Source organism: Odontesthes bonariensis, chromosome 3 (genome assembly GCF_027942865.1).
Source record: "Odontesthes bonariensis isolate fOdoBon6 chromosome 3, fOdoBon6.hap1, whole genome shotgun sequence".
Lineage (NCBI taxonomy): Eukaryota > Metazoa > Chordata > Actinopteri > Atheriniformes > Atherinopsidae > Odontesthes > Odontesthes bonariensis.
In genome coordinates this window covers 35,816,906-35,843,006 of record NC_134508.1, presented here as the reverse complement: position 1 = coordinate 35,843,006, position 26,101 = coordinate 35,816,906, and the positions used below count along the sequence as shown (strand labels likewise).

The 26,101-nt window shown below is 39.1% G+C and overlaps 1 protein-coding gene across 1 annotated transcript in view; it reads left to right on the top strand.

Annotated features, from left to right (window-relative positions):
• The first annotated feature begins 3,865 nt into the window (after window positions 1-3,865).
• LOC142376988 (dynein axonemal heavy chain 8-like) overlaps window positions 3,866-26,101 on the top strand; it is a 38,928-nt gene continuing 16,692 nt past the window's right edge. The window contains exons 1-48 of the mRNA XM_075460691.1: window positions 3,866-3,907; window positions 4,036-4,170; window positions 4,448-4,532; window positions 4,835-4,986; window positions 7,352-7,538; window positions 7,761-7,924; window positions 8,149-8,325; window positions 8,813-8,926; window positions 9,161-9,268; window positions 9,400-9,501; window positions 9,615-9,761; window positions 9,848-10,045; window positions 10,381-10,457; window positions 10,562-10,661; window positions 10,813-10,932; window positions 11,022-11,157; window positions 11,269-11,456; window positions 11,530-11,610; window positions 11,792-11,908; window positions 12,050-12,169; window positions 12,378-12,462; window positions 12,582-12,676; window positions 12,773-12,879; window positions 12,983-13,049; window positions 13,197-13,320; window positions 14,003-14,166; window positions 14,250-14,376; window positions 18,984-19,219; window positions 19,345-19,449; window positions 19,558-19,671; window positions 19,758-19,820; window positions 20,126-20,226; window positions 20,340-20,477; window positions 20,583-20,823; window positions 20,927-21,126; window positions 21,370-21,523; window positions 21,615-21,778; window positions 21,908-22,010; window positions 22,283-22,387; window positions 23,564-23,725; window positions 24,225-24,449; window positions 24,528-24,700; window positions 24,813-24,991; window positions 25,075-25,262; window positions 25,369-25,455; window positions 25,543-25,650; window positions 25,732-25,866; window positions 25,930-26,091. Of these exons, the coding sequence (XP_075316806.1) occupies window positions 3,866-3,907; window positions 4,036-4,170; window positions 4,448-4,532; window positions 4,835-4,986; window positions 7,352-7,538; window positions 7,761-7,924; window positions 8,149-8,325; window positions 8,813-8,926; window positions 9,161-9,268; window positions 9,400-9,501; window positions 9,615-9,761; window positions 9,848-10,045; window positions 10,381-10,457; window positions 10,562-10,661; window positions 10,813-10,932; window positions 11,022-11,157; window positions 11,269-11,456; window positions 11,530-11,610; window positions 11,792-11,908; window positions 12,050-12,169; window positions 12,378-12,462; window positions 12,582-12,676; window positions 12,773-12,879; window positions 12,983-13,049; window positions 13,197-13,320; window positions 14,003-14,166; window positions 14,250-14,376; window positions 18,984-19,219; window positions 19,345-19,449; window positions 19,558-19,671; window positions 19,758-19,820; window positions 20,126-20,226; window positions 20,340-20,477; window positions 20,583-20,823; window positions 20,927-21,126; window positions 21,370-21,523; window positions 21,615-21,778; window positions 21,908-22,010; window positions 22,283-22,387; window positions 23,564-23,725; window positions 24,225-24,449; window positions 24,528-24,700; window positions 24,813-24,991; window positions 25,075-25,262; window positions 25,369-25,455; window positions 25,543-25,650; window positions 25,732-25,866; window positions 25,930-26,091 (6,462 nt within the window). The remainder of the gene's footprint in view (window positions 3,908-4,035; window positions 4,171-4,447; window positions 4,533-4,834; window positions 4,987-7,351; window positions 7,539-7,760; window positions 7,925-8,148; window positions 8,326-8,812; window positions 8,927-9,160; window positions 9,269-9,399; window positions 9,502-9,614; window positions 9,762-9,847; window positions 10,046-10,380; window positions 10,458-10,561; window positions 10,662-10,812; window positions 10,933-11,021; window positions 11,158-11,268; window positions 11,457-11,529; window positions 11,611-11,791; window positions 11,909-12,049; window positions 12,170-12,377; window positions 12,463-12,581; window positions 12,677-12,772; window positions 12,880-12,982; window positions 13,050-13,196; window positions 13,321-14,002; window positions 14,167-14,249; window positions 14,377-18,983; window positions 19,220-19,344; window positions 19,450-19,557; window positions 19,672-19,757; window positions 19,821-20,125; window positions 20,227-20,339; window positions 20,478-20,582; window positions 20,824-20,926; window positions 21,127-21,369; window positions 21,524-21,614; window positions 21,779-21,907; window positions 22,011-22,282; window positions 22,388-23,563; window positions 23,726-24,224; window positions 24,450-24,527; window positions 24,701-24,812; window positions 24,992-25,074; window positions 25,263-25,368; window positions 25,456-25,542; window positions 25,651-25,731; window positions 25,867-25,929; window positions 26,092-26,101) is intronic.

Sequence of the window (26,101 nt, the reverse complement as noted above, 5' to 3'; positions counted from 1 at the left end):
TGCGCCAACAGAAGAGCAGTGGACGACTGTAAAACATGTACTGAAATATCTGAAAGGCACAATTGACAAGATGCTGTGTTACAGGAAATGTGATGATGGGTTACAGTTGGTGGCTTATAGTGACTTGGATTGGGCAGGAGATGCAACTGACCGACGTAGTACATCTGGTTATTGTGTTAGCCTATGTAAGAATGGTCCTCTGATTTCTTGGAAGACCAAAAAGCAGCCAACTGTAGCACTGTCAACATGTGAGGCTGAGTACATGGCGTTAGCTGTCACTACACAAGAATGTTTGTACCTGTCTCAAATGCTTAAACATCTTGACTCTCATTATGATGTACCTGTAATTTATGAAGATGACCAGGGGGCAATTGCATTGGCAAAGAATCCCTTTAGCCGACAGAGATGCAAACACATTGACATCAAATATCATTTTGTAAGATCTACTGTAAAAAATGGTGATGTGTTTTTGGAGTATTGCCCAACAGATCAAATGGTTGCTGACCAAATGACAAAACCAGCTACAAAAGGGAAGCTTCTTGCCTTTTCTAGGTTTCTATTTAGGTGATTGCCGAACCAAAATGTGATTTTGCTCTTTGCAATGTTTTTGTTTTTCTTGTTGTAAATGTGAGAACAAGTGGGGGTGTTGATTGATGCTTGTTGAGGGCCTTAACTATCTGAGTGTGCTCTCAATTGACAACCTTGATTGAGGCCAGGTCATGTGACTTTACTTACTAACTCTCTCTGTTCATTTTCACCCAAACCTGTGTTGGTGCCTGTTCATTTTGGTCTTTGTCTCCAGGTAGCAGTTCAGTTTGTAACACAGGGTCTGCATGTGTTCAAGCAAACTTTTATTTCTTTTACTCGCAATGTTTTTAATGTAGGAATCCTAAGACAAGGCCCCTCCTCGCCTTGTAAGGCCAACAAACATGACAAATGTTAGGAGTGACTAAAACTGGAGTGGTGTGAGGAGAGCTCTTGGCTCTTGTCATCCTGTTTTTATAACCTCAGCTTGGTCAAGTCATTTTTAACACCCAACCTTAATCACATCATTTTCAGTACCAAGAAGTTTGTAATGTGTAAAAAGGAGATGAAACAGTGGGGGAAAATGCAAGGAAAGACTGAAATTTCTCAATGAGCACATTGTCCTTACATATGTGATGCAACAGTCCATATGTCACAATTACACCAAGGCTGTGACAATGCGTTGACAGTTATTTTCATGTGCTGTAGCACATAAAGAAAAAGCAGCAAAATTTGTCTGTTGACACAATAAATGGATTATATTTATTTGAAGATTTCACACCTTGTCATGATACCAAATTGCGAGTAGTGACATGAACATAGACAAATTAAACTAATAACGTTCAATATAGTGTGAAACAATAGATTTTAATATAATAGTTATTGCTGCTTTCAAGAGTAATTGCAGGATCAGTATATATGTAAATGCACATATTCAACAGGTAACACTGGTTGATGAACCTGAATCAGACAACTAAAACTGGCTTGCCATCCTTTATGGCCAAATGAAAACAGCCCCCACCCTTTAGCAACGTTTGCTTTGACGTGTGACTTCCTAAAATGTCCCTTTGTTACTGATCTAATCGAGGGTTTAACAGTAAACGAGAACTTCAGTAACCTATTGTCTGTTTGCTTCCTCAGACACTGAAATTTCTATAAACTGCATGTCAGGCTTTCTAAGCTATTCAGATCTGAGCAATTTAAAACCTGAGGGGTTTTCTGGAAAATATAAACATATCAACAAGAGTATTTTATTCCAAATCATCTCAAGAAATGAGAAAAGCCTAAATTAAGAAAGAGAAAATTACATTTACGAGGTAATATCTTAAGCTTTCATTGTAAATGGATAAGAACTCATATTTATCAGAGGCAAAAGCATGCATGTAGTATACTGCATCATGTCCGAATGGTTTTTGATGTACTTCTAAACTCTGAAGACAATAATGACAAATTATGGACACCAAACTAATCTCAATGGACTACCCAAACAAAGTTAAACATTTCAGATATAAACTTGAACATCAGTGTTGGCACAGATCTTTTACAACAAAATGTTGTATTTGGTGGCAGGAGTCTCAATGTTTGTCACAGTATGCTTGTGTTCTTGTGTTTTTATTCTATAAAATGATATACATAATGTGTTCTATTTACAACCAGGATCTACATAAGACATGAAAAAAGTGTTAAACATAGTGCTCAACATTTACTAAAGTGAGAAAAAGCAAGTTTTTGATATGATTTCAAACAGTTTTAGACATGAAAAGGTTCTGCATTCTCTGTGTTAGTTAAAGCTACATAGAATTTTTTTGTTTAGTCTGATCTGGTAAAAGACATTCAAAATGTACTTGTCTGTTGTTTTTGTTTAAGATATTTCTCTCTGTAAAATATCTGGTCAAAAGAAAGAAAGAAAGTCATGCAGGAGTGTGAATAGCTTGGTTTGAATTGATTTGTGATAGTGAATCACCTTTAAAGCTTCCACTGATCTGCACACTGTGCATCTTTAGTGAAGAAAAATGATACTTTATGGAAAAGAAAAGCATATTATCACATCTGGCCCATGATTCTGTGCAAGCATCGCTTGGAGGCTGTGTTCCAGATCAGCAGGGCAGTGTTTGAGTTCAATGTTACCTTTGCTTCAACATTAATCTCACACATTAGAGTGACTGGCTGTCAGCCCGTGACATGTCTTTCATGGATTAACAGTGTTACTGGAACGATTCTTTGTTCCTACTAATGCTGTGAGCAAGGTATCGAGGGAGCTATCAAACAGCAGATAATTAACTCAGGGGCCGACCGAGTTAGTAATAGAATGATGAATTATTCAGTATTTGTAGGCTCTCTCTCCTCATATTGCAGGCAACACAATAGTCACTGAGAGTCATACTCACTGAAAATTAGAAATTCATTTTTGTAGACTGCACTGTATAAATACACTCAGCAGAATGACTCAACTATTTGAATAGATGTGCCCAAGCAAACAAGCAAGTTCTGTGTTAGGTTTTGTTAAGTTTGTCTTTGTTTTATGCTTATTTGTTTTTGTTTTCATGTTCTTCTTGTCTTCCAGAGTCAGTTCCTTGTATATCTCAGTCTTGCTTTTCTGCTCTCTGCTCCCCCCTCCTGGCCATAGATTCCAACAACAGTTACACACAACCTTTTGTGACACTGAATCAACTTAGTAAATCCTCAAGTGAATGAAACAACACACAAAGCTTTAATATGGGCTATCTTTCAATGTACACTGAGTGCAAGTGCACCATCATTTTTATCAAGACCGAAAGCTCATTAAAGATTGAGCTGGAGAAAAATATTTCCATGGTCCAATAATTCAGAAACTCAGAAACGACACAAGAAGAAAAGCTGAACATTGGAAGCTACAAATACGTCGGATGATAAAGTTTCGGTAAGAGCAGAATATCAAACTTGAAAAAGTGAATGAACAAACAACATAAACTGAGACGTAACGGTTGAGCTAACATACCTTATCAGCTAGAAAGAAAAATAATTAGCGTTTATTCATGCTCAAATTGATCAGGAACCTCACCAAAGTAAGTTTAAATAATATAGAAACACAATAAAAACATTTTTTTGTAATTACCTGCTCCTTTGAATTTGATGGAATTACTTTTAAAAATGTTTGAAACATGGATCAGATGTTGCACATCCAGCGCTTAGGAACTGAGGAGACTGTTGATGTCACTGTATGCATTTTATTCACTGAATTACAGGAAAAAGTTGATAAATCAACAACATTAGTGGCTAATAGTGTTTTCTCAGAGGGAATAAAGGGAACCGTTGAGTATTACGGCTTAAGGGGTGATTCTCCCTTCCAGACATCGTTATGATGGACACACCCAATCCAAAAGCAAACAAGTGTGTGTCTCAGGTAAGTTTCAGTTGTTTCTTTTTAGAATTAAAGCAGCCCATTTGATTCAGCTTATTCGTTGAGATACAGCTCTAGTTACGTAGAGCAAATACACTTCTACACTATTTCCGACTCTTGTCTTCCTTCAGGCCAAACATAAGCAGGCAAGAGAAGAGAGGAAAAAGCTGCTCACCCCTGCACACAAGTACATGATTGACATCCTGGCTGACCGGCTGTCTTTGGCACCAACAGAGGTGGAGGAATTTGTTTTGGATTCTCCTTCAGTAAGTTCCTCCTCAGTGTGACTCCAAACTGGTACTAATGCTATCAAAAGCAGAAATATCTCACCAACACAAATCAGAAGTCAGGTGATCAGCTGAGGTTTTGTGGGATTGATGCATAACGCGTTATTTTTGTGGCTTTTTCTTCAGTTTGGTGTGATGCTTTCTAAACGTTTCGTTCCAAGGTTATGTTTTGTTTTTGGTTGTTTTATACTTGCATCGTAATATGATGCAATGATTAATAATGTTTTTGTGTTCTTCCTTTTTTCTTGCTGACTAGCTGCTCGCTTTTGATCATTTCTTCGCCTCGGGGGGCAGCAAAACCATTTCGTTTGTGTATCAGGAGTCCGAAGTCCCAGGAATAGGTATGAAGAAATCTGGAAAGTCTTCAATTGGAAAGACTGTCCATGCTTATTTTAATTGAAATTTTTTCCGTTTGACAGCTGTTATGCCGGGTTTTATATACTAGTATTTATTTTGAAGTAAAATAGGAAAAACGTCCTATTTTCGAAAAACTGAAATACCGATAGATGATACAATTTTAGGGAAAGTCTTCTAATCAAATTTGATTGATTATCTTGCATGATAAAGACCCAGATATTCCACACAACATTATGAACTGGAATGTTTTTTCATCTCTTACAAAACCATTTGGATTTGATTTCAGAATGTGGGCGCGTATATCCTGGACCAAGCAAAGGGGGCAAAGCAATGAGGCTGTTTTTAGCCAATTTAGCAAAAACGTGCCTCACAGGGATCTGCTGCTCCTTCACACGGACCAGAGTGGACATTCCTGTGAACCCAGAAAACATACACGAGGTAAGGTCAAAGGTGGCGTGTCTCAGTAATTGTTAAGTATTTATTCTTGTGTTATGTGTCATATCAAAAGATGTAATCACTTTATAGAAAAGCTTTTGTTTCAGCTTATTCTTTATCACTACTCTATACAAGCTTGATGATTAAAGTGTTACCCTTGCTTCTGGAAACTTTATTGAACAAGACAAAAGATAAAAATGGCACAGCTACGTCTTAGCTTAGCATCTTCCTTAAACCTCCGGGTTCCCTCCCTGAGCAGCTCACCTCATGGCAGTGTGTGTAGCAACGTATTACATCACAATAATAACATTGTTACAGCTGTCACGTCCAGTTATTGTCATACAAAGAGAATCTCTAATAAAAAAGTTAATTCACTAATAAACACTGTTTATACACAAGCCATTTAGGATGGCGAAGTGATCTTTGATAATGCACAATGTTCTTAAAGGGGAACTCCGGGGCATTTGAAGCGTGTTTCCATTGCTAGAGGTTGTCAAATAATGATAGTATGACACAGAGAGGTGCGTATCTGCGCTCCCTGTGTGGAGATTGCTCTGTCCGCACAGCATGTCATGCGAGGCTAATACGTGGTGGCTAAGGGGCAAGCGCTAACCCTTCCACGTAAAACAACAACTTGCACACTGCAGAAACGTCACACCATTTTATAAACCATATGACAATAAAGTCACAAGCCTTACCATCAAAACCATATGCATGGTTCTCACATTACTGGCATGGGGAGGTTACAAAACAACTGTATAAACAGCATGTAACTCACCGGCTGGTTGTAGGCTCGCGCATGTGAAAGCCCAAAAGAGTCGATGGAGGATAATCCCATATACAAAACAATTATATTCTCTAGAAAAACTGCGTTCAAGTATTTAAAACATTACAACAATACATGCCCAGTAATATTGTTGTAATGTTTTAAATGCTTGAACGCAGTTTTTCTAGAGAATATAATTGTTTTGTATATGGGATTATTCTCCATCGACTCTTTTGGGCTTTCACATGCGCGAGCCTACAACCAGCCAGTGAGTTACATGCTGTTTATAAAGTTTTTTTGTAACGTCCCCATGCCAGTAATGTGAGAACCATGCATATGGTTTTGATGGTAAGGCTTGTGACTTTATTGTCGGATGGGTTATAAAGAGGTGTGACGTTTCTGCAGTGTGCAAGTTGTTGTTTTACGTGGAAGGGTTAGCGCTTGCCCCTTAGCCACCACGTATTAGCCTCGCATGACATGCTGTGCGGACAGAGCAATCTCCACACAGGGAGCGCAGATACGCACCTCTCTGTGTCATACTAGCATTATTTGACAACCTCTAGCAATGGAAACACGCTTCAAATGCCCCGGAGTTCCCCTTTAAAGTTATTCATTTGTTGGTCTTTTTAACCTAAGGATTAAAACCAAACATATTTTACTTTACTAAGGTTATGTTAGGAGTTTAATGCATTATTAGCAGTTAGCTAATGTTATGTGCTCCACAACGTTATTTGATGACTATGTTAAACTAACGCGAGCAGTAAAACCTCCACAGACAAACACCCCACCGTACAAAAAATGGCTGTTTACTGAGGAGCCTTTGATCTACGGAAACACCGTTTACAGAGTAACGACTCACCGACATGGTGTGCTGTGTTGGCTTCAAACTTGTTTCTCGTCTTGAGCGTGGGAGGGGGCGTCTTATGTAAAAAGATGGCGGACTTTGATGTGGACGGTCTACTTGTTTTTACAAATGCATGCATCTCCTTGTGGTTCTTCTTTTTTGTTGCCCTCCTCTTCTCTACCTTTTTCCTGGATAAGATCTGTGAAGCGCTGAGAATATATTAAGTCTAGTTGAGTGTATACATGCAGGATGGATTCGACTCCCAACTGCATTATCTGCGTATATTAGTCTGGCTTTGAGAAGTTTGATTTCATTCCCTTGGACTGACACGTTTACATTCATTTTTAGTCTGCTCTGGTTTTTCCTGTTGCCCAGATGTGAGGTGTGAGCTGCTGTGCGTTTTGGCCGCTGGTTTATAATCTGAACGTTTCTTTTTTCAACCTCTGTGGGGTCAATTCATATGAATTTACAGAGCTGATTGCTTGTTACTTTTTCAAATGAAGTGGTTTATGTTCTTTACGTGATTTACAGAAATCACGCTCTCTATATTTGTGTACTCTGCTATCTCAACCAGATGCATTATCAGGTACCAAAGTTTGGCACAGCTGATGTAATGTCAGTCAGTAGTTCGAAGCAAGAGCACATTTTCATGAGAACCCTAACATCTCAAACCAAATCATGTTTCTCCCTCACAGTTGAAATGTTTTCTGCTTCGGATTTCATTAAGTGATGGGTTGTCTTTTCTTGATGCCTTGCAGGAAATCTTTTTCTCAATGATTGATGCCAGGGATGGCCTCCTGAAAGGAATAAGGGATTCCTACGATGCACTGCTTCCAGCCCTTACTACAGGACAGAACTGGGGAGCTGTAGACAAGTCTAGACATGGAGCAAAACTTAAAAAGAACTTCTTCTATTCCTTTAAACATTTTTTGAACTCTTTAGATGGTAAGAATGTTTCACATTTATTGCCAACTGAATGTGAATAAGTTATTGGAGGGTGGCTCTTTAGAAAGATTGTAACTTTAAGCTCCATCTCTCGGGCAAATCTTACTCAACTGATTTAAAACCATCTTATGTTGAAGTACACAATAACAAGCAATACTGTAACCAAAAGATGGTTTGTAACCAGTACTGATGATTTTGTACTTTGTCTTATTTATACTTCAGATATCCAGAGGAGCAATGAGAGCGTCGTTCATCTGAAAACAGTCACAGATATTGACTTGTCTAAACTGGCCTGTCTGGATGATATGAAAGCTGCGGCTGCCAACTTTGACATGGTGCAACGGCTGGAAGAAATTCTGATGCAATGGTGCAAACAAATCGAGCAGGTTGGTAGATTTCAGAGTTTATATTTGATCCAACAACCTTAATTTGTGCTGTTAAATGCTAAAAATGAATTTGCGATGACTGTGATAGGCACAAAGCTCATTGGTTAGAGATGGTGACATCAGGCCAAGATGGATCAGATAGTTATGGAAGATTGGGAATATGATAGGATTGCTCAGACAGCAAAGCTTAATGGTGATGTTGGTGATGTATCCATTGTCATCAGGTCCTGATGGAGAGTGATTTGTTGAGGAAAGAGGATGATTCTGCCGGACCACTGAGTGAGTTAGAACACTGGAAACGAATGTCTTTACAGTACAACTCTATCATCGATCACATCAAAAGCCCAGAGTGTAAGGCGGTGGTGATGGTGCTCCATCTCAACCATTCCAAAATAATGAAGGTACTGACACAAGTGTTCAATGTACACAGAGTAATACCAAAGCTATTGAACATTTTCACTTTGTATCAGTTTTAGTGTATGTAGTTAAGGTTTGCTGCATGTAAAGAGAAATTAAAAACAGTCTGTGATACATAAATCATGACAAATGCCTGAAAATTGCAATGTAGAAGATATCGACGTTGGATAGCTTGCAATGATCATGGATTCAGTGTTCACTGCATGTAGGTGATCTTCACAGATGTATGAAAAAAATAGTTTTTGGAAATGATTATTTGTTAACACAGTACAGTATGTAGCCGTTCTGCATTAAGATGATGCTGAGTAGGCACTGTTTCATTTCACTGGAAAGTGTTGGTGTCACATCTGAGCCTAGTCCTGAATTATTTCATGTATTCTGATAAAATCCTATGCTAAGATCATTTGTGAATGACTAGATTTATTAAATCAATCAATGGATTCCTATTAACGCAGTCTTGTACCCGTGCAGGTGTGGCGGGATCTCGACACGAGGATAACATATCGTGTCAATGAGGCAAAAGACAATTTCAAATTCTTGTCAACACTTGAGAAAGTCTTACATCCTCTGTACAACAGTGACCCCGTATGTACATTTAACAGTTTGATTCTAATGAATAGTTTGTGTTTGGTAACACTGAATTAATATGTCCTTATTACATTGTTTTGTACTATCCAGGCAGCCATTATTTAGACAACTTATATACATTTTTTTTAACAAAGAATTAGTAAAAAGTTTGGAAGTTTGGCAAACTTAAGTGTAGAAATAGATGATAATTCATCTTCATTGACCCTCCTAAATCCTGAAATGTGATTTCAGGTTTCCATGACAGAAAATGTGCCGAAGGTCATCAGTGCCATTCACATGATTTACCGTGTTTCACTATATTACAATACAAGCGAAAAGATGTCTGCGCTGCTTGTCAAAGTAAGTGAAGTGTGTTCAGTTTCTGAAATATTTAAGTTGTCACCGGAAAACGTAACTTTCATGAGAAGACGCAGTGCAAGGATCCAGCTCCCTTCGTAAAACTGTAGCCACACAACTGACCACTTTTCCAGATCACAAATCAGATGGTCACAGCATGCAGATCCTACATTACTGACGATGGCAGTTGTCTTATATGGGATCAAGATGCTGAAAAACTCATCAGAAAAATGCAGGTGACTGAAGCTGATATTACTAAACATTTGGGTTATTATTACCAAGGCTTAAGATTACACATTTTGACATCAGTAGACTGTAGCTGTCATCATGTTTCTTTTATCTTTGGCAGGTCTGTACATGCTTATATCAGGAGTATCAGACCTGTTTCCAGAAAAAAAAGGTACAAGTAATGGAAGAAACTGGGAAAACATTCCTTGAGGTTTCAGAGATGCAGATTTTTTGCAAGTTTGAGAGCTTCTGCAAGCAACTTGAAAAGGTGTTGTCTTTGTTCATTCTCTTAAATCTCCATCCCACTTCTATCATAAGGCCTTGCAATGTGACGACGAATATTGTCTTTTGTAGATCAAGAAAATAATCACAGTGTTCAAGACATTTGAATCTCTTGAAAAGTCAAACATTGAAGGCATTGAGAAATCAGCCAGACAATTCCACACTGTGTCCATGAATCTGAAAAGGAAGAAGTATGACATGTTGTCCCCGAGGACGACTGAATTTGAAACTGATTTTGTGAAGTTCATGGCTCAAATGAGCCACATTGAGGTAAGTGTAATCTACAGCTTGTACCCAAATGTTGGTTCAAGCTCATTTTTTCAGGAAGCCTCAACCAGATGAAGATCTTTAGTGAAAGTTGGGAACAGGTTCATACGTGCAACATCACAGCAACACTCATTTACTCCAAACAGCCGTTGCATTCACACATGGCCACACTTAAAAGAATTACACGTTTAGGAACAGAAAGAAGGACTAGTAAGATTGTAGAATCTCTGAGGAATGAGGATCTACTGCTTGTATCGACACAGCTTGAAGCTGAAAAAAGAAAATAATATTGACGTTGTATTCTCAGAGTATCCCCACAATCTTGTCCTTTTCCACAGAGTCAGCTCCAGGCATTTATGTGTTCGTACTTCTCAAACATCATCTCATCTCAGCAAGCTCTTTGCCTGCTACAGCGGTCAGTACAATTTGCAGAATTTGGAAGTATGACATGAAGACTCTATTCTAACTGTGGCATTAAAAGGAAAAAATAGAAGCAATCTATGAAATTTGTTTTGATAGTTTTCAGAAGCTGAACCTTCCCTGTCTTGCAACTCACATTTCCAACATTTTGGGTGTTATTCTTCAGCACTTTGCTTCAGAGGTGGAGTTTGTGAAAAAGGTATTCAGTTTGCTTGGGCTTAGATACCAAACAATAAACCTTATTAAACGTATTAAGCTGAAAGAAATCTTCAGATGAGTGAAACATTTTGAATTGAAAATGGAAGAAAACTGTTAATGATTTCAGTATGTTTTGTAAACTTCATTTGCAGGTCTTTGACAATCAGAAGGATGACATTCCATTATCCAGAAATATGCCACCAGTGGCTGGCAGGATTGGTTGGGTCAGACACCTCTATAAGAAGATAGAGGAGCCGATATTGTACATGAAAGTGAGACACAGTTTCTATCAGCAAAACAACTTTACAGTTATACTTCACAGTGACATTTTAACGACGATCAAATCTCCCTTCCTTTGCAGGAAAACTCGGACATCCTATGTAGTCCCGTGGGACAAGATGTGGTCAGAATGTACAATGGGACTGCAGCTATGTTGGTCGACTTTGAGCTTCTTCAACACGAAACGTGGATGGAGAAAGTTTCCAAACTAGATCACGGTTGGTTCTCTTGTTCTGATGTCATAATTTGACACTAATGGCAGAAAACAGCCCCTGTCGATTCCATTATTGCACACTGTTAAAACGAGCTTTCTCTGTTCCGTATAACAGTCTTGAACATTACCCTGCTGGTTCGCCACCCAAATACTGGAAAATTAGTCGTCAACTTTGACCCTAAAATAACCGAAGTCATTCGGGAGGCTAAGTGTTTGTTGAAAATGGGGCATAAGGTTCCAACGCAGGCTTCGCTTCTTATCAAGATGGAAAGCAAAATAAATGCCCATCACCTCAGACTAAAGGTAAACCGGGATTTACATTTTTTTTACGGGATTGTTTAACTTAAGAGAATTTGACCTGTATGCCTTTTTATAGACCATTCTGGAAGATTTTGAATCCACTTGTGAGAGCATACCCGCAGACTTCAACAGTTTGATGGCTTCAAAAATAAAAAACGTAAGCTTTTCATACCGTGTGTACGGCAGGTGGTCCGTCTTCTTTAGTGGGAAATTGTTACTTGATGAATGTGAACCCTGCTGTAGGCAGTGGGAAGGGGTTTTGCCGATTTGAGAAATGTCTCGAGCAGACGTGTCCTGAAGAGCTTTTGATTGTAATTCTACATCCTTAAAATGTCCAGGTGGAATCTGCACTTCGACACGGTTCGGTGCTGCTGACCTGGTCTTCCCTCCTCCTGGACAAGTTCTTTCAAAATGTTGAAACTGCTCTGTCTGAGCTCCAAAATCTTGTAAAAAAGGTTTGTTGATGAATAAAAATTCTACTGATACTGAAAAGTATCAACATCAGGTTAAATGTCACATTGTTCAGATATGTTTGGGTTGGTGTGACAGCTCTCTTGGACAAAAGCCACGCTTCTAGATGCCACTTTCTTTTTCAGGTGCAGGATATTTGTAAGATACAAATTGATGATGTCCTCAAAGACATGTCTGAGACTGTTCTGATAGAGCTCCCAGAAGGCCGTGCATCTTTGCTGCAGCAGCTGGTTGACCACAATAAGGCATGATCATCTTATTTTTATTCTCCATATCCATTAAGGGAAGTTAAAGTGTTTTTCATCCATTACGTGAGTTTGAAACAATCATTACTTTGCCAAAGAGCAAAGGCTCGATGTCGTGGTTTGAGTAAACTTTTGAGTTTTCCAATGAACTCTGAATTCTGTTTCATTGAAACGCTCGTAGTGCAACTATTCCTCTTTTGTTTTTCAGAACCGTTGTAAGGAGTGGGCAAAGACACTGGATTACAAATGCAGTTATGTTAAAGGAGCTGTTATGGAGTTGGGTAATGTGTTAAGTGCTATTTATGAACCAAAAGGCACCAAGATTGTGGAGGAACCTGTTCAAGGTGTGTAGCACAAATGTAAATGACTTTTCTTTTCGTATAATTAGCATCTCAGCTTTTTTTATACATATATATATATATTTCAGGGAGGAGTGTGACCTTCTCAAGAGAGAGCAAGAGGCTTTTAGAGGGTCCATTGAAAGATAAACAGATCAAGTTCGAAAAGGTATGATTGGATACCAACTGCAAAACATGTCTTTTCTATAAACTGTTGTGTGCCAACACAGGCATTAATGCCTCAAATAAAAAATCCTCATTTCAGGAGTTTAAGAAGCTTTATGAACTCTTCAGTACAAAGGTATTCGATGCACTTGTCAAAAGCACCAAGTTATCCCTGGAGATCCTTAAAAGGAGAATTTGTGGCACCAAGTGAGTATTTCTGGGTTTAAATAAGAAGAACAGTATCACAAAGAAAGGAAATAACCTCTGAAAGAGTAAAATCAATAAATGTGTATTTTAGCACTTACCAGAGGGCAAAGATTAAGCCGAAGGTGGTCCCACTGATTCAGTCTGAAGCCCAACTGGACAAACCCAATATGGTGAGTTATTTTTTTCTTTCTACTCATGGTTGGATGATTTTCATTCGCTACAATGGTTTATGGTCAGGGGAAATACATTATCTTTAATTCTTTGCCTGTCTTGTCAAGCACTACAATGTTGCTACTATGTCTGATATTTGTCCTCAGGTAATGATTCCCAATGTAGATGAGATCCAACAGGCCATAAATCAACTTATTGACTGTGTGTTGGAGGTTAGCAAGGGTGTTGCTTGGCAGAAGGAGTACAGTCAAGATGACACACAGAACAAAGGTTACTAACTGTCAGCATGCACATACATGACAGCAGACACCTGATAAAACAAGTCCGCAAATGGGGATCTCCCATAAATTGTCATTTGATCAGTTATAATTAGGATTATTTCATTTAAACTTTCATGTATTATATTAGTTTTAATATCATACATTTTTTAAGTTGTTAGACACGAGCATGCAGAAGTCTGTGAAGATGTTTCAAGTGCACTGACTTGTGTGTGTAAACAGGAGCGAGGGGCCTTGGCTGCAATTAGTTATTGTGACGACATTATCACGAGATCATGAGTTTATTCTACTTTTATCTGAGGATAACAAAACTACTTTCCATGGGATAACAAGGTCAATTGCTATAGTTTCCACCAGAAAATGACCGTATAAAGATGCAGCTTATCAGCAGTCAACAAGCAACCTAAATCCCCCAAAAAGCTGTTATCCTGCGTAAAATGTAACTTTTAACAATACAATGGCTGCACAAATACTGCTTTAAAAATGAAATCCCACAACAGACATTGTCAAAATAGCTTACTGTTTTCATCTGACAATCAGGTGTCTGATAAGTAAAACAATCATTTGAACAGGATTGGTTTTGTTCATGAAATTGTCAAGATCAACGTTTGGTTAAAACTGTGTTTAAATTAATTTATTTTCCCTTTTTTTTTGTCCTCATTTCATCACAAAAGGCAACAATTTCTTCCAGAGTGTTTTTGAACACAGGGACATTAAAAAAGTTGTGGTCGATCTGAAAACTGCAATCAGCTCCCAGAAGGAACAAGCAAGTGACGTTTTGAAGCATTTCGATCCTTTCAGGGTGATTTGGAATGTGGACAGGAACCTCAAAGTCCAGGTTTGTTTTCCCTAGAAGACATGTTGGCTGTTTTTTCCCCTATAATGATAACGGTTTAATTGTCTTCATTTTTTTTTTTACAGGAATTTATGGGTAGCAATCCATCCCTGATTCAGATTGAATCTGAAATCCAGTACTACGACTCAGTTGAGCAAGACATTGATGCTATCAAGCCTGAGATTGTTTTTGGGTCTACTGAACTTTCAACAGGTAAGCTGTTGTTTTTTTTTTCCTTTTTTACTTCTATGCTGCCTTGCGAAAGTATTCGGTCCCTTGAACTTTTCAACCTTTTGCCACATTTCAGGCTTCACACAAAGATAGAAAATGTATTTTTTTTGTGAAGAAAACAACAAGTGGGACACAATCGTGAAGTGGAATGAAACTAATTTCAATGTGTCAAACGTTTTTAACAAATAAAAAACTGCACCGCCTTTAGCTGCAATTACAGCTGCAAGTTGCTTGGGGTATGTCTCTATCAGTTTTGCACATTGAGAGACTGAAATTCTTGCCCATTCTTCCTTGCAAAACAGCTCGAACTCAGTGAGGTTGGATGGAGAGCGTTTGTGAACAGCAGTCTTCAGCTCTTTCCACAGATTCTCGATTGGATTCAGGTCTGGACTTTGACTTGGCCATTCCAACACCTAGATACGTTTATTTGTGAACCATTCCATTGTAGATTTGGCTTTATGTTTTGGATCATTGTCTTGTTGGAAGATAAATCTCCGTCCCAGTCTCAGGTCTCTTGCAAACTCCAACAGGTTTTCTTCCAGAATGGTCCTGTATTTGGCCCCATCCATCTTCCCATCAATTTTGACCATCCTCCCTGTCCCTGCTGACAAAAAGCCGGCCCAAACCATGATGCTGCCACCACCATGTTTGACAGTGGGGATGGTGTGTTCAGGGTGATGAGCTGTGTTGCTTTTACGCCAAACATATCGTTTTGCATTGTGGCCAAACAGTTGGATTTTGGTTTCATCTGACCAGAGCACCTTCTTCCACATGTTTGGTCTCCCAGGTGGCTTGTGGCAAACTTTAAACAACACTTTTTATGGATATCTTTGAGAAATGGCTTTCTTCTTACCAATCTTCCATAAAGGCCAGATTTGTGCAGTGTACGTGTGATTGTTGTCCTATGGACAGACTCTCCCACCTCAGCTGTAGATCTCTGCAGTTCATCCAGAGTGATCATGGGCCTCTTGGCTGCATCTCTGATCAGTCTTCTCCTTGTTCCAGATGAAAGTTTGGAGGGACGGCCGGGTCTTGGTAGATTTGCAGTGGTCTGATACTCCTTTCATTTCAGTATGATTGCTTGCACAGTGCTCCTTGGGAAGCTTGGGAAATCTTTTTGTTAGGGATGGCTCGTTTGACACGGACGCTTCGGCGCTCGTTTCATCTTCGTGAAGCAAAGTGGTTCGGCACAATGTTCCGGGGCGTGTATGAAATGGCGCTAATCACGTGATTGATGACGTCCGAAGCGCCGAATGCATTGTTTGGTGGAACCACGGTTCAGAGGTCTCTCATCGTTTGAACACTTGGGCGCGCTATTCTCTATAAAAGGAGAATGAATCCCAAACTGGTTTCCCAACCAGTTCTGTTGCCCTGTCAGAATTGAATTCAATTCATTGCTCTTTTCCATGGCTTCTGGCAAGAAACGTTTTGTGGCTTGGGATCACTTCACCTTGGTTTCTCCTAATAAGGTGATACTATTGTATAGGGGTAGGCGGTATGCACGGTATCATACCTTATGCGGTATTTTTCACCAACGGTAGAGATTTTTTTGCCATACCTTATACCGCAATAGCTCATGAGTCCTGTAGATGGCAGTAATGCAAAGTTTTGAACATCCGCTTGGATATGCCGTGCGACAGTAATCGCAAGACAAGGTAACACGAGTAATTTGTTTTACCACCTGCGGGCTAACCATGCTCCGGAATATGAAACGAGTCAAAGCCGGTGTTCTGTCGATTTCTCCTACTTGTCGAGATTTGCTACTTTGTGGTTTTGCGCATGCGCCGAGACGATTTTATAAGTTTCGTTTTCACGCCCATAATGTTTTGCTACCCTGCGTCTCAGCTGGTGTGTAACGGTAACATCCTCAAAATCCTGATTATTTTCTCTTTTGGAAGACATGGAAAGTAATAAAACACTCATCGTATTAACAAGCAGTTTAACATGCACAAATGGGGTGTCTGAAACATGACGCATATTTGAGCATGTTGAATAAGTGGAAGGCGCCTATGAAAGTTCCGTTATCCAAGAGGCAGCGGCTTTTCGCTCACAGAGTTTATTCGAGGAAATGTACCTTTTCTTGTTTTTTAAATATAAATATAACGTATATATTTTTTATATTTCCTGTGTTTTCTGTTTTGCACAATAAATTTAATTTAATATTGCTGCAAACATCCTGATTGAAAGTGTTTATTTGGTGCTATGGTAACCACTGAGAAACTGTTCTGTTGTAATTTATATACAAAAGTACCATACCGCGATATATACCGTATACCGTCAGTGGCTCAAATTTTACCGGGGTATACATTTTAGGCCATACCGCCCACCCCTACTATTGTACAATATACTATTGTGTGATGTAAGATGTTTGCCAGTTTTTGTTTTTCAAGTGTAAATATAGGCTTTATTATTATTATGGGTATGCATGCTAATATAGTTCTCTTCTTAAAATAAGGGGGCAGCACATTTAAGAATCTAAGTTATGTAGGACAATACATTCATTTTGGACTTGTTTATTTAGCACATATCACAAACAAAGCGCTTGCGGCCATTATTACACAGCTGTGTCCCGTGTACCAAACGCCTCTCTGTCTGTGTTCTGACAGAAAGGTGTGTTAATTACGCAAAGTGTTTCTGAATTATTTAAAACAACTAAAGTGTACTATTATTCTTAGCTATGGATGATGTCTTTAACTAGACATCATGTAGATGGTGGGTTGACGCAGTCACTTAACTGATAGCTCAGTGATTAGCTTAGTGGCTTTTGCATCCAAAGGTTATGAGTTTGAATCCAGCATTTTACAAGTTTGCCCTGCGTTTATTTTCTTGATATGCAGAATTTTATTTTTGTAGTGTCAAGGAAGCAAAAGCTTGATTCTGTGTGGGTGGATATGATTGTTATGGATGTGCAACCATTTTCTATTGTGGAAGATAAAGGTTTCAAGGTACGGTGGCTAGTAGTTCTAGTAGAACTACTAGCCACTTTCAATGTAACACAAGCACTTGTCATATAAAATCACAATTTTCTTTCTTTTACGCTTTTTATTTTGTACATATTAAAGTATAACAAGGACAATGAGGCTGGTTGAAGCAGATGATACTTGCGGTGCACCACCAGATTCCACTGTTCTGTGTGGTTTCAAAGCCCCGAAACTTTGGTTCATTTCCTGGCACAATCAGATGAACTCTGTGGAAGCTTCATGAGGCTTCACCGGCCATCCCTACTTTTTGTATCCAAATCCGGCTTTAAACTTCTCCACAACAGTATCTCGGACCTGCCTGGTGTGTTCCTTGTTGTTCATGATGCTCTCTGCACTTTGAACAGAACCCTGAGACTATCACAGAGCAGCTGCATTTCTACGGAGACTTGATTACACACAGGTGGATTCTGTTTATCATCATCAGTCATTTGGGACAACATTGGATCATTCAGAGATCCTCACTGAACTTCTGGAGAGAGGCCCCGTTTACACAATAGGAAGACGCAGATATTTTCCTGCGGTTTGGCCTCTCATTTACACCAAAACCCCGTTTTTATCACAGAAAACGATTATTTCTAAAACCTCCGGCCAAAGTGGAGATGTCTGATAACGCCGGTTATGTGTTGCCGTGTCAACTGGGAGAAACGGCGTTCTAGGTTCTTAAACGTCACATTATGCGCCAGAAAATGCTTAACGTCATGCGAGCGCCTTATGTTTACAGTTTGTTTGGCTACTGATCAGGATTATCATGGATGATGTTAAAGTTCTACTAATTTTTACGTTTGTGCAAACGATTCTGGCCTTATTGCATTTGCCACCCCAAACCTGCTCGCACAGTTCAAAATAGAGGAGCATCACTTTTCCGTGGCTCTCCTGCGTCCAGTATCCACTGACTGTCTATATTTCCCTCTTATTGCCTTCAGTTTTGTTGTGATATTTGCTCGCGTTACCTCCTCCTTCACATGAGGAAAGTCCTCGATTCTGAGGATTTTGATTGGCTTGCATGGCTTTATTCGCGCTTTTATGCGGGTTGATGTAAATGACAAGTTTTTTGAAAACGATGTTGTGTGCACGATGTTATTATTGAAAACGGAGGGGGGGAAATATTCGTTTCTCTAAATACCCGGCTATGTGTAACTGTGGCCTGAGTTTGCTGCACTGAAAGTAAAGGGGCCGAATAATATTGCACGCCCCACTTTTCAGTTATTTATTTGTTAAAAAAGTTTGACACATCCAATAAATTTCATTCCACTTCACGATTGTGTCCCACTTGTTGTTGATTCTTCACAAAAAAATAAAATGTTATATCTTTATGTTTGAAGCCTGAAATGTGGCAAAAGGTTGAAATGTTCAAGGGGGCCGAATACTTTCACAAGGCACTGTATCTACGGCCTGGTAAGGATCAGAGGATTTATCCATTATGATCTGTTAAACCTTAAAACTGAAGGAGGGTGTACAATCTTTTTCAGGGTAAATGCTGATTGGAAAACCCATGATATTGGTTGTACCGTCACATGTTAGCCTTTGCTAGTTTTTTTTTTTAATTTGGTGTTTTAAAGGAGTGATTCAAGCTTTACATGGGAAATTCTTTCTCTTTCCTTTTTTTAGGTTTATTAAAGAAGGCATTGATGGCTGAGACCAAAGCCTGGAAGAAACTGATCTGCAGATACTTGAAGGAGGATTACAAGAAGAAAATGATTAACATCAGTTTACACATCAACAAATACCTTGTACAAGTATCGCATTCTGTTTCTAATCTGGAAGATGTGCGTCATGCCATGGGCACCCTGTCAAAGCTTCGAGATGCTGAAATTCAGACTGATATGACGTTAATTTCTATTGAGGTATGACTAGGACGGTCATTCGTTTTTTTAGACATATACAGTACCTTAAGCAGAGCTCCCTCTTTGACCTTTACAGTTGCAAACATTGCAGACTGATAAGAAACATGAAATAATGTTGTTTACAGGAAGCCTTTGAAATATTGACCAAAAATGAAGCAGAAGTGACCAAAAGAGAAGCAGAAGGAGTGTACAATCTGAGGCATCTCTTCACACAACTTCAGTCTAAAGCTGTTAGTACTATCAAGACATTCAGGCTTTTTTCTTTAAATGATTTTTTTCATGATGTGTTCCTCTGTAACAAAGCTTCGATAATGAATTTTGAACTCGGATTTTCTCAGAGATCAGTGCAAGATGAGCTGGTTTGCATGCAGCCCAAGTTCAAACGAAACCTTGTGGAATGTGTTGCTGTTTTCGAGAAGGATGTTTACTCTTTTAAGGAAGAATACGACTCTGTAAGTAATCTGTGAATGACCTTGTTTCTATGGGTGTTTGGAAAAATGTAGACGTTCTTATCAGCTCATATGATCCTGCATTTCAGGAAGGCCCAATGGTTGAAGGAATTCCTCCACAAGTAGCCAGCAGGCAGCTGCAAGCCTTTCAGGTACCATTACTGCTCACTCTCACCGTTCTATATTCCAGTTAATGTTTTACGCTTAAAACATGTGAGGAAGAAGAAGAAAAGCCTTTAGCTTTATTTTGAGTGGAAGATTATCTATTTTGATAGAGACTTATAAAGACAAATTGAAAAGAAATTCAAATCAAAAGACTACAAACTACATGAAACAGCAGTACAAAAATGTGAAATTACATTTAATTTGAATTTTGGTTTTGGTTTTATAAACATGGCAGTTTTCTTCTCGTTTGCTGAATCTAATTTTATTGCCAAAAAATGTTCTTTTTACTCAGGCTAGATTTGATGAACTGTGGAGAAATTTCACCACATATACTTCTGGGGAGCAACTTCTCGGCTTACCTGTTACGGAGAATAACTTTCTACACCAGAAGAAGTTTGTTACTATCCTGACAAAGCTTTCTATCAGAGCCATCAATGAAAATTCCATTAATATTAACTAACAAAGATTGTAATATCTTTTAAGGATTTTTCCTTTTTTTTTTTTAGAAAAGAGCTTGAGCTGCTTCGGAAACTCTACGGCCTGTATGATACAGTGATGAGTAAGATCAGTGGGTACTATAAAATCCTGTGGACAGACGTGGACATTGAAAAGATCAATGCAGAACTTGTGGAATTTCAGAATAGGTGGAGTATTTCTGAGCCATTACAACCTGCTTTGTGCCAGCATTGTATTTTTGATTTCTTTTGTATTCCTGTGATAGATATATTGTTTATCATCTCTATTTGTAGGTGCCGGAAGCTGCCCAAAGCACTAAAGGACTGGCAAGCCTTCCTTGACCTAAAGAGGACCATTGATGATTTCAATGAGTCGTGCCCGCTGCTGGAATTGATGGCAAACAAATCCATGATGCGGAGACACTGGGACCGGATTGGAGACTTAACTGGACACCAATTTGAGGTGGAGTCCAAAACCTTTATGCTGAAGAACATCATGGAAGCCCCTTTGCTGAAGTACAAGGATGATATTGAGGTTCGCTGGAAGTTTGAATACATTTAATTCCACAGTTCTAGCAACAATATTTCTTCTTTTTGTATGTGTCTAACCTCCTTAGCCTGGCTTTCTTCATTCATAGGACATCTCCATATCTGCTGTAAAAGAGAAGGATATTGAGGCCAAATTGTCACAGGTAAAAGACTTGTGGTCTGGTCAGACCCTTAGTTTGATGACATTCAAGGATAGAGGAGAACTAATGCTGAAGGGGGCAGAGACAGCAGAGATTCTTACCATCCTGGAGGATAGCTTGATGGTACTGGGCTCACTGCTAAGCAACAGGTAATACAAGTTAACAACAGCTTCAGATTTACATTCCACTGATTAAATCAGTTCCTAAGGAGCCTTGAACTCCGGAACAATATAATGAAAGTCTGTTAAACTAAAGTGAATGTACGCACTTAGTTAAAGAGGAAGAAGTAGAAATAAACTTATCTTGTTCTTAACAGATTTGACATTTACCAACAGCATTTTACAACACCTTTAAAGTTTTAAGTAGCTTGTGTCCTTATCTGCTTTGTACAGGTACAGTGCATACTACAAAACAGAGATCCAGGATTGGCTCTCCAATCTTTCAACATCATCGGAAGTCATTGAACAGTGGGTTATTGTGCAAAACTTGTGGATCTACTTGGAAGCTGTGTTTGTTGGGGGTGACATCGCCAAAGACCTCCCACAGGTGCAGTTCATGCTTTCTATCCTGAGGAAAACTACACCTTAGAATGCTTCCTTAAGTAAAATTCAAACCGCCCTTTTTTGTTCTATTACAGGAGGCAAAACGCTTTCAAGATATCGACAAGTCCTGGATTAAGGTCATGCAGCGTGCTCAGAAGGTGCCAAAAGTGGTGGACTGCTGTGTGGGTGACCCAATGTTAGGGCATCACCTACCCGAGCTTCAGAAACAGCTAGAGCTCTGTCAGAAATCTCTTGCAGGGTAATTCTTTACGAACAACATTAGTCCAAATACTTTAGATTGACTCAAAAAATAAGATGTGCAGAATTAAATAGATTGTTGTTATACCAGTGCAGTGGGTGTTGATGTTACGTATTTCTAATTTAACAGTTACCTTGAGAAGAAGAGGCTCCTTTTTCCAAGATTCTTCTTTGTATCCGATCCATCTCTTTTGGAAATCCTTGGACAAGCCAGCGACTCTCATACAATTCAGGTTAGAATGAGTTTGAACATTGTTGTCACTATGAATATATGGATATACATATACCTATATATAGATATATATCATTTTTAAATTCATTTATTTATGTATTCAGTTATTGTTTTAATTAATATAAATTACAGCCATACATCTGAATGTTTGCATGATGTCTTAAAATGAAAATTCAAATAATCACTATGACCTCTTTAAGTTTTACTTGGATAACTTTCAAGTTGACATTTTATCACTTGACAAAAGTCAATTTTGATACAATTGTGTTTCAGTCTCATCTCCTTGGAGTGTTTGACAATGTCAACGAAGCAGAGTTTCATCCAACGGAATATAACAAGATTTTGGCCGTTCTCTCACAGGAAGGGGAGAAATTACCGGTATGTCGTGTGCTTTTAAAGAGTTTAACTGATTCATTTTGGTTTTCTCAACATGTAAAAAAATTCCATTGTACAGCCCCAATTCCTAAAAGGTTTGACCACTGTTTAATGTATAATTAAAAACGGAATGCAGTGATTTACAAATCTCATGGATGGTCCCACTCCTTCTTTGTCCGGAGGACGCAGCGTCTGTGATTTCTAAAAAGAATTTTAAATTTTGATTTGTCTAATGACAAAACAATTCTACACTTTTCCTCAGTTCACTCTAAATGAACCATGGTCCAGAGAAGATGGCAGCGTTTCTGGATGGCATTCACATAGGTTTCTTCTTTGCATGATAGAGCTTCTTACTTGCATTTGTGCATGGCAAGGCAAGCTGTTCTCACAGACAGTGGTTTCTGGAAGTGTTCCTGAGCACATGTAGTGATTTCCATGACAAAATTATTGTAAAAAGTTTGTAATACAGAGCTGCCTGAGGGCCCAACGACGACAGAGATTCTACATAGATAGATTCTATCAATCTTTGAATGATATTTTGTACTGTAGACCAGTACAAGCTCTGCAGTTGCCTGATAACGAGCTGATCATTTCAATCAGGTGTGTTGGAGCAGGAAACCTCTAAAACATGCGGGGCAGTGGTCCCCGAGGACCAGGTTTGAAAAACACTGCAGTAGACAATGAAATATTGTGCTACTTTGAGGAACAGTGTTCTGAAATTGCTCCAACATTTGTTGACATAGTTTTTTTGCAGGTTGCTGAGCCCCTGCTCCCTGCTACTTTAAGGGGCTTTTCCAATACCCAGTCATATCCAGCTGCTACACGTTCCTCCAGCTGTTTCCTTTTAGTAGCACTTGCTTTTCCAGCCTATTGCAGATCCCTTCCCAACTTATTTGAGACATTTTGCTACCATCAAGTTCAAAATATTTCATTAAACAGTAAAATGTCTCACTTTCAACATTTTATGTTTTCTTTGACCTAATTTCAACAGAGTGTCCCGACTATATTGAAATTGGGGCTGTAAATCCCTTTTACAGTTCGTGTAAATGGAAAAAAAAAAAAAAAAAGATTTCTAATCTTTGGTAGTTTAATCTGTAACATTGCTTGGGTGTATCAATTCTTCGGTTTTTAGAAATCTTTGATAATTGCAGTTTGATAAACGTGTATTTCTGCTTTCAGCTGGACCAATGTGTCATGGCGCAGGGAGCTGTGGAGCTCTGGCTTGGAGAGCTGTTGCTGCAACAGCAAGCCTCCTTACACTCCATCATCAGAGCTTCAGATCTAGAGATAAACGATGAAGACTTTGACCTTCTCACTTTCCTTGACAAATATCAAGCACAGGTGAGTAGACAACATTGTGGCCGCTTGGAAATACATTTAGCAGGTTGATTTCTAATGCAAGCCAGTATCTATCAGGTCGCCATGGCTTGCAGCTCCAGCAGGTTGTACTGTGTGATATTTGCTTTTGTTATAGATTTTCTCCACAGCTTCAGTCTTGTACTAAATCTATGACACAACTTTCCTCCTTTGTGGAAAAAAGTTTTTTAAATAACAAGTGTGAATATCTTTGGAGTTTTGTACGGAAGCCCAGAGCGGACGTGGTACGTATAAACTTTTGTTTGATGGTTTTCGATCATTTCCAGAAAACAATAATCGTTTTCTCCAGATAACGAGATAATTATCTCGTTATCTGGAGAAAACCATCAAAAAAAAAATAAATTTATACGTACCACGTCCGCTCTGGGCTTCCGTAGTTTTGAGAGATACGATGGTATCATAATTGATTTCTATATTCATAGAGTTCCCAAGATTCATTTTATTCTGCCTTGTCTGTTTTAAGGTGGGCTTGTTAGGAATCCAGATGCTTTGGACAAGAGATTCTGAAGAGGCCCTAAGAATCGCTGCCGATAAGAAGGAGATCATGCCTCTTACGAAAAAGAGGTTTCACAACCTACTCAGCATGCTCATTAAACAAACCACCTATGACCTGAGCAAATTTGACAGAGTCAAATATGAAACACTTGTCACAATTCATGTGCACCAGAGTGACATTTTTAATGACCTGGTAAGGTTTTTTTCTTCAGTAAATGTCTGTTCTTTTCTTTCTGTAAAACACTTGAGTTAAGCTCCGCTTTGTTTGCAGGTAAAGAAGCGTGTGAAATGTATCAGCGACTTTGAATGGCTGAAGCAGAGCAGATTTTACTTCAAGGAGGATCTGGACAAAGTCATTGTATCCATAACTAATGTCGACTTCATCTATCAGAACGAGTTCTTAGGCTGTACTGATCGGCTGGTCATCACCCCTCTGACTGACAGGCAAGAAAAGAGAAAATTGATTTTTATAAGCAACTTGCTGTAATAAGTCAACTTTGCTTGTAGGTTTTAATTCCTATGTTGCATTCAAGAACAGTTTTTTTTTTCTACAAAGGTGTTATATCACACTGGCCCAGGCTCTGGGCATGAGTATGGGAGGAGCTCCTGCTGGGCCAGCCGGCACTGGTAAGACTGAAACCACCAAAGACATGGGTCGTTGCCTTGGCAAGTACGTTGTGGTCTTCAACTGCTCGGACCAAATGGACTTCAGAGGACTCGGCAGGATATATAAAGGTACATTAGGCAATGAAACAAGTCATCGAGCAGTGGTGTACAGTTTCATTTATGTGATGTCCTATTGTGTTTTTATTTTCCAGGCCTTGCACAGTCAGGGTCCTGGGGCTGCTTCGATGAGTTCAACAGAATCGACCTGCCAGTGCTTTCCGTTGCTGCTCAGCAGATCTCAATTGTTCTGACATCACGAAAGAAACACAGAAGCACTTTCATTTTTACGGACGGAGACTGCGTGAACTTGAATCCAGAGTTCGGCGTGTTTATCACCATGGTAAGACATGGAAACACACAGTCCTATTAAAAGAAACTCCTTGAAACTAGATGGAAAACATTAGATATACAGTATATACAAAGATATGTCATGCCTCTGTATCTAGAATCCAGGATATGCAGGCCGTCAGGAACTTCCTGAAAATCTAAAAGTGCAGTTCAGGACAGTGTCCATGATGGTGCCAGACAGGCAGGTGGGTCAAGGCTTCTTTCTGTGGAGAGAAACGTTTTTCTTTTTGCTGTGGTCCTAACACATCCCTCTACACTTTTGTCTCCGACAGATTATAATGAGAGTCAAACTAGCCAGTTGTGGATTCAATGAGAATGTTAACTTAGCACAGAAATTCTTTGTTCTTTACAAACTTTGTGAGGAGCAACTCACAAAACAGGTGAGAATCTTGTTAGCATTTCATAAGTCCTATTTTGTTTGGTTATTGAACTACTGACATATAACCTCTGCTATTTGACAGGTCCACTATGACTTTGGACTAAGGAACATCCTGTCTGTGTTGAGAACACTTGGGGCGTGTAAAAGAGCTCGACCTGATGACACTGAGTCCAGCACTGTCATGAGAGTGCTTCGTGACATGAATCTGTCCAAACTGGTATCACACAAACTTAGTTCTTACCAACAGCTGTGAATAAAAAAATCCATCTGTGTGTTTCAGGTGGATGAGGATGAGCCCCTCTTCCTTAGTCTTATCAATGACCTGTTCCCTGGTATCCAGCAGGACAACAGCACATATACTGAACTTCAAGCTGCTGTTGCTAATCAAGTTGAGCTTGCCGGTCTCGTTAACCACCCACCGTGGAACCTCAAGCTTGTTCAGGTGCCTTAAA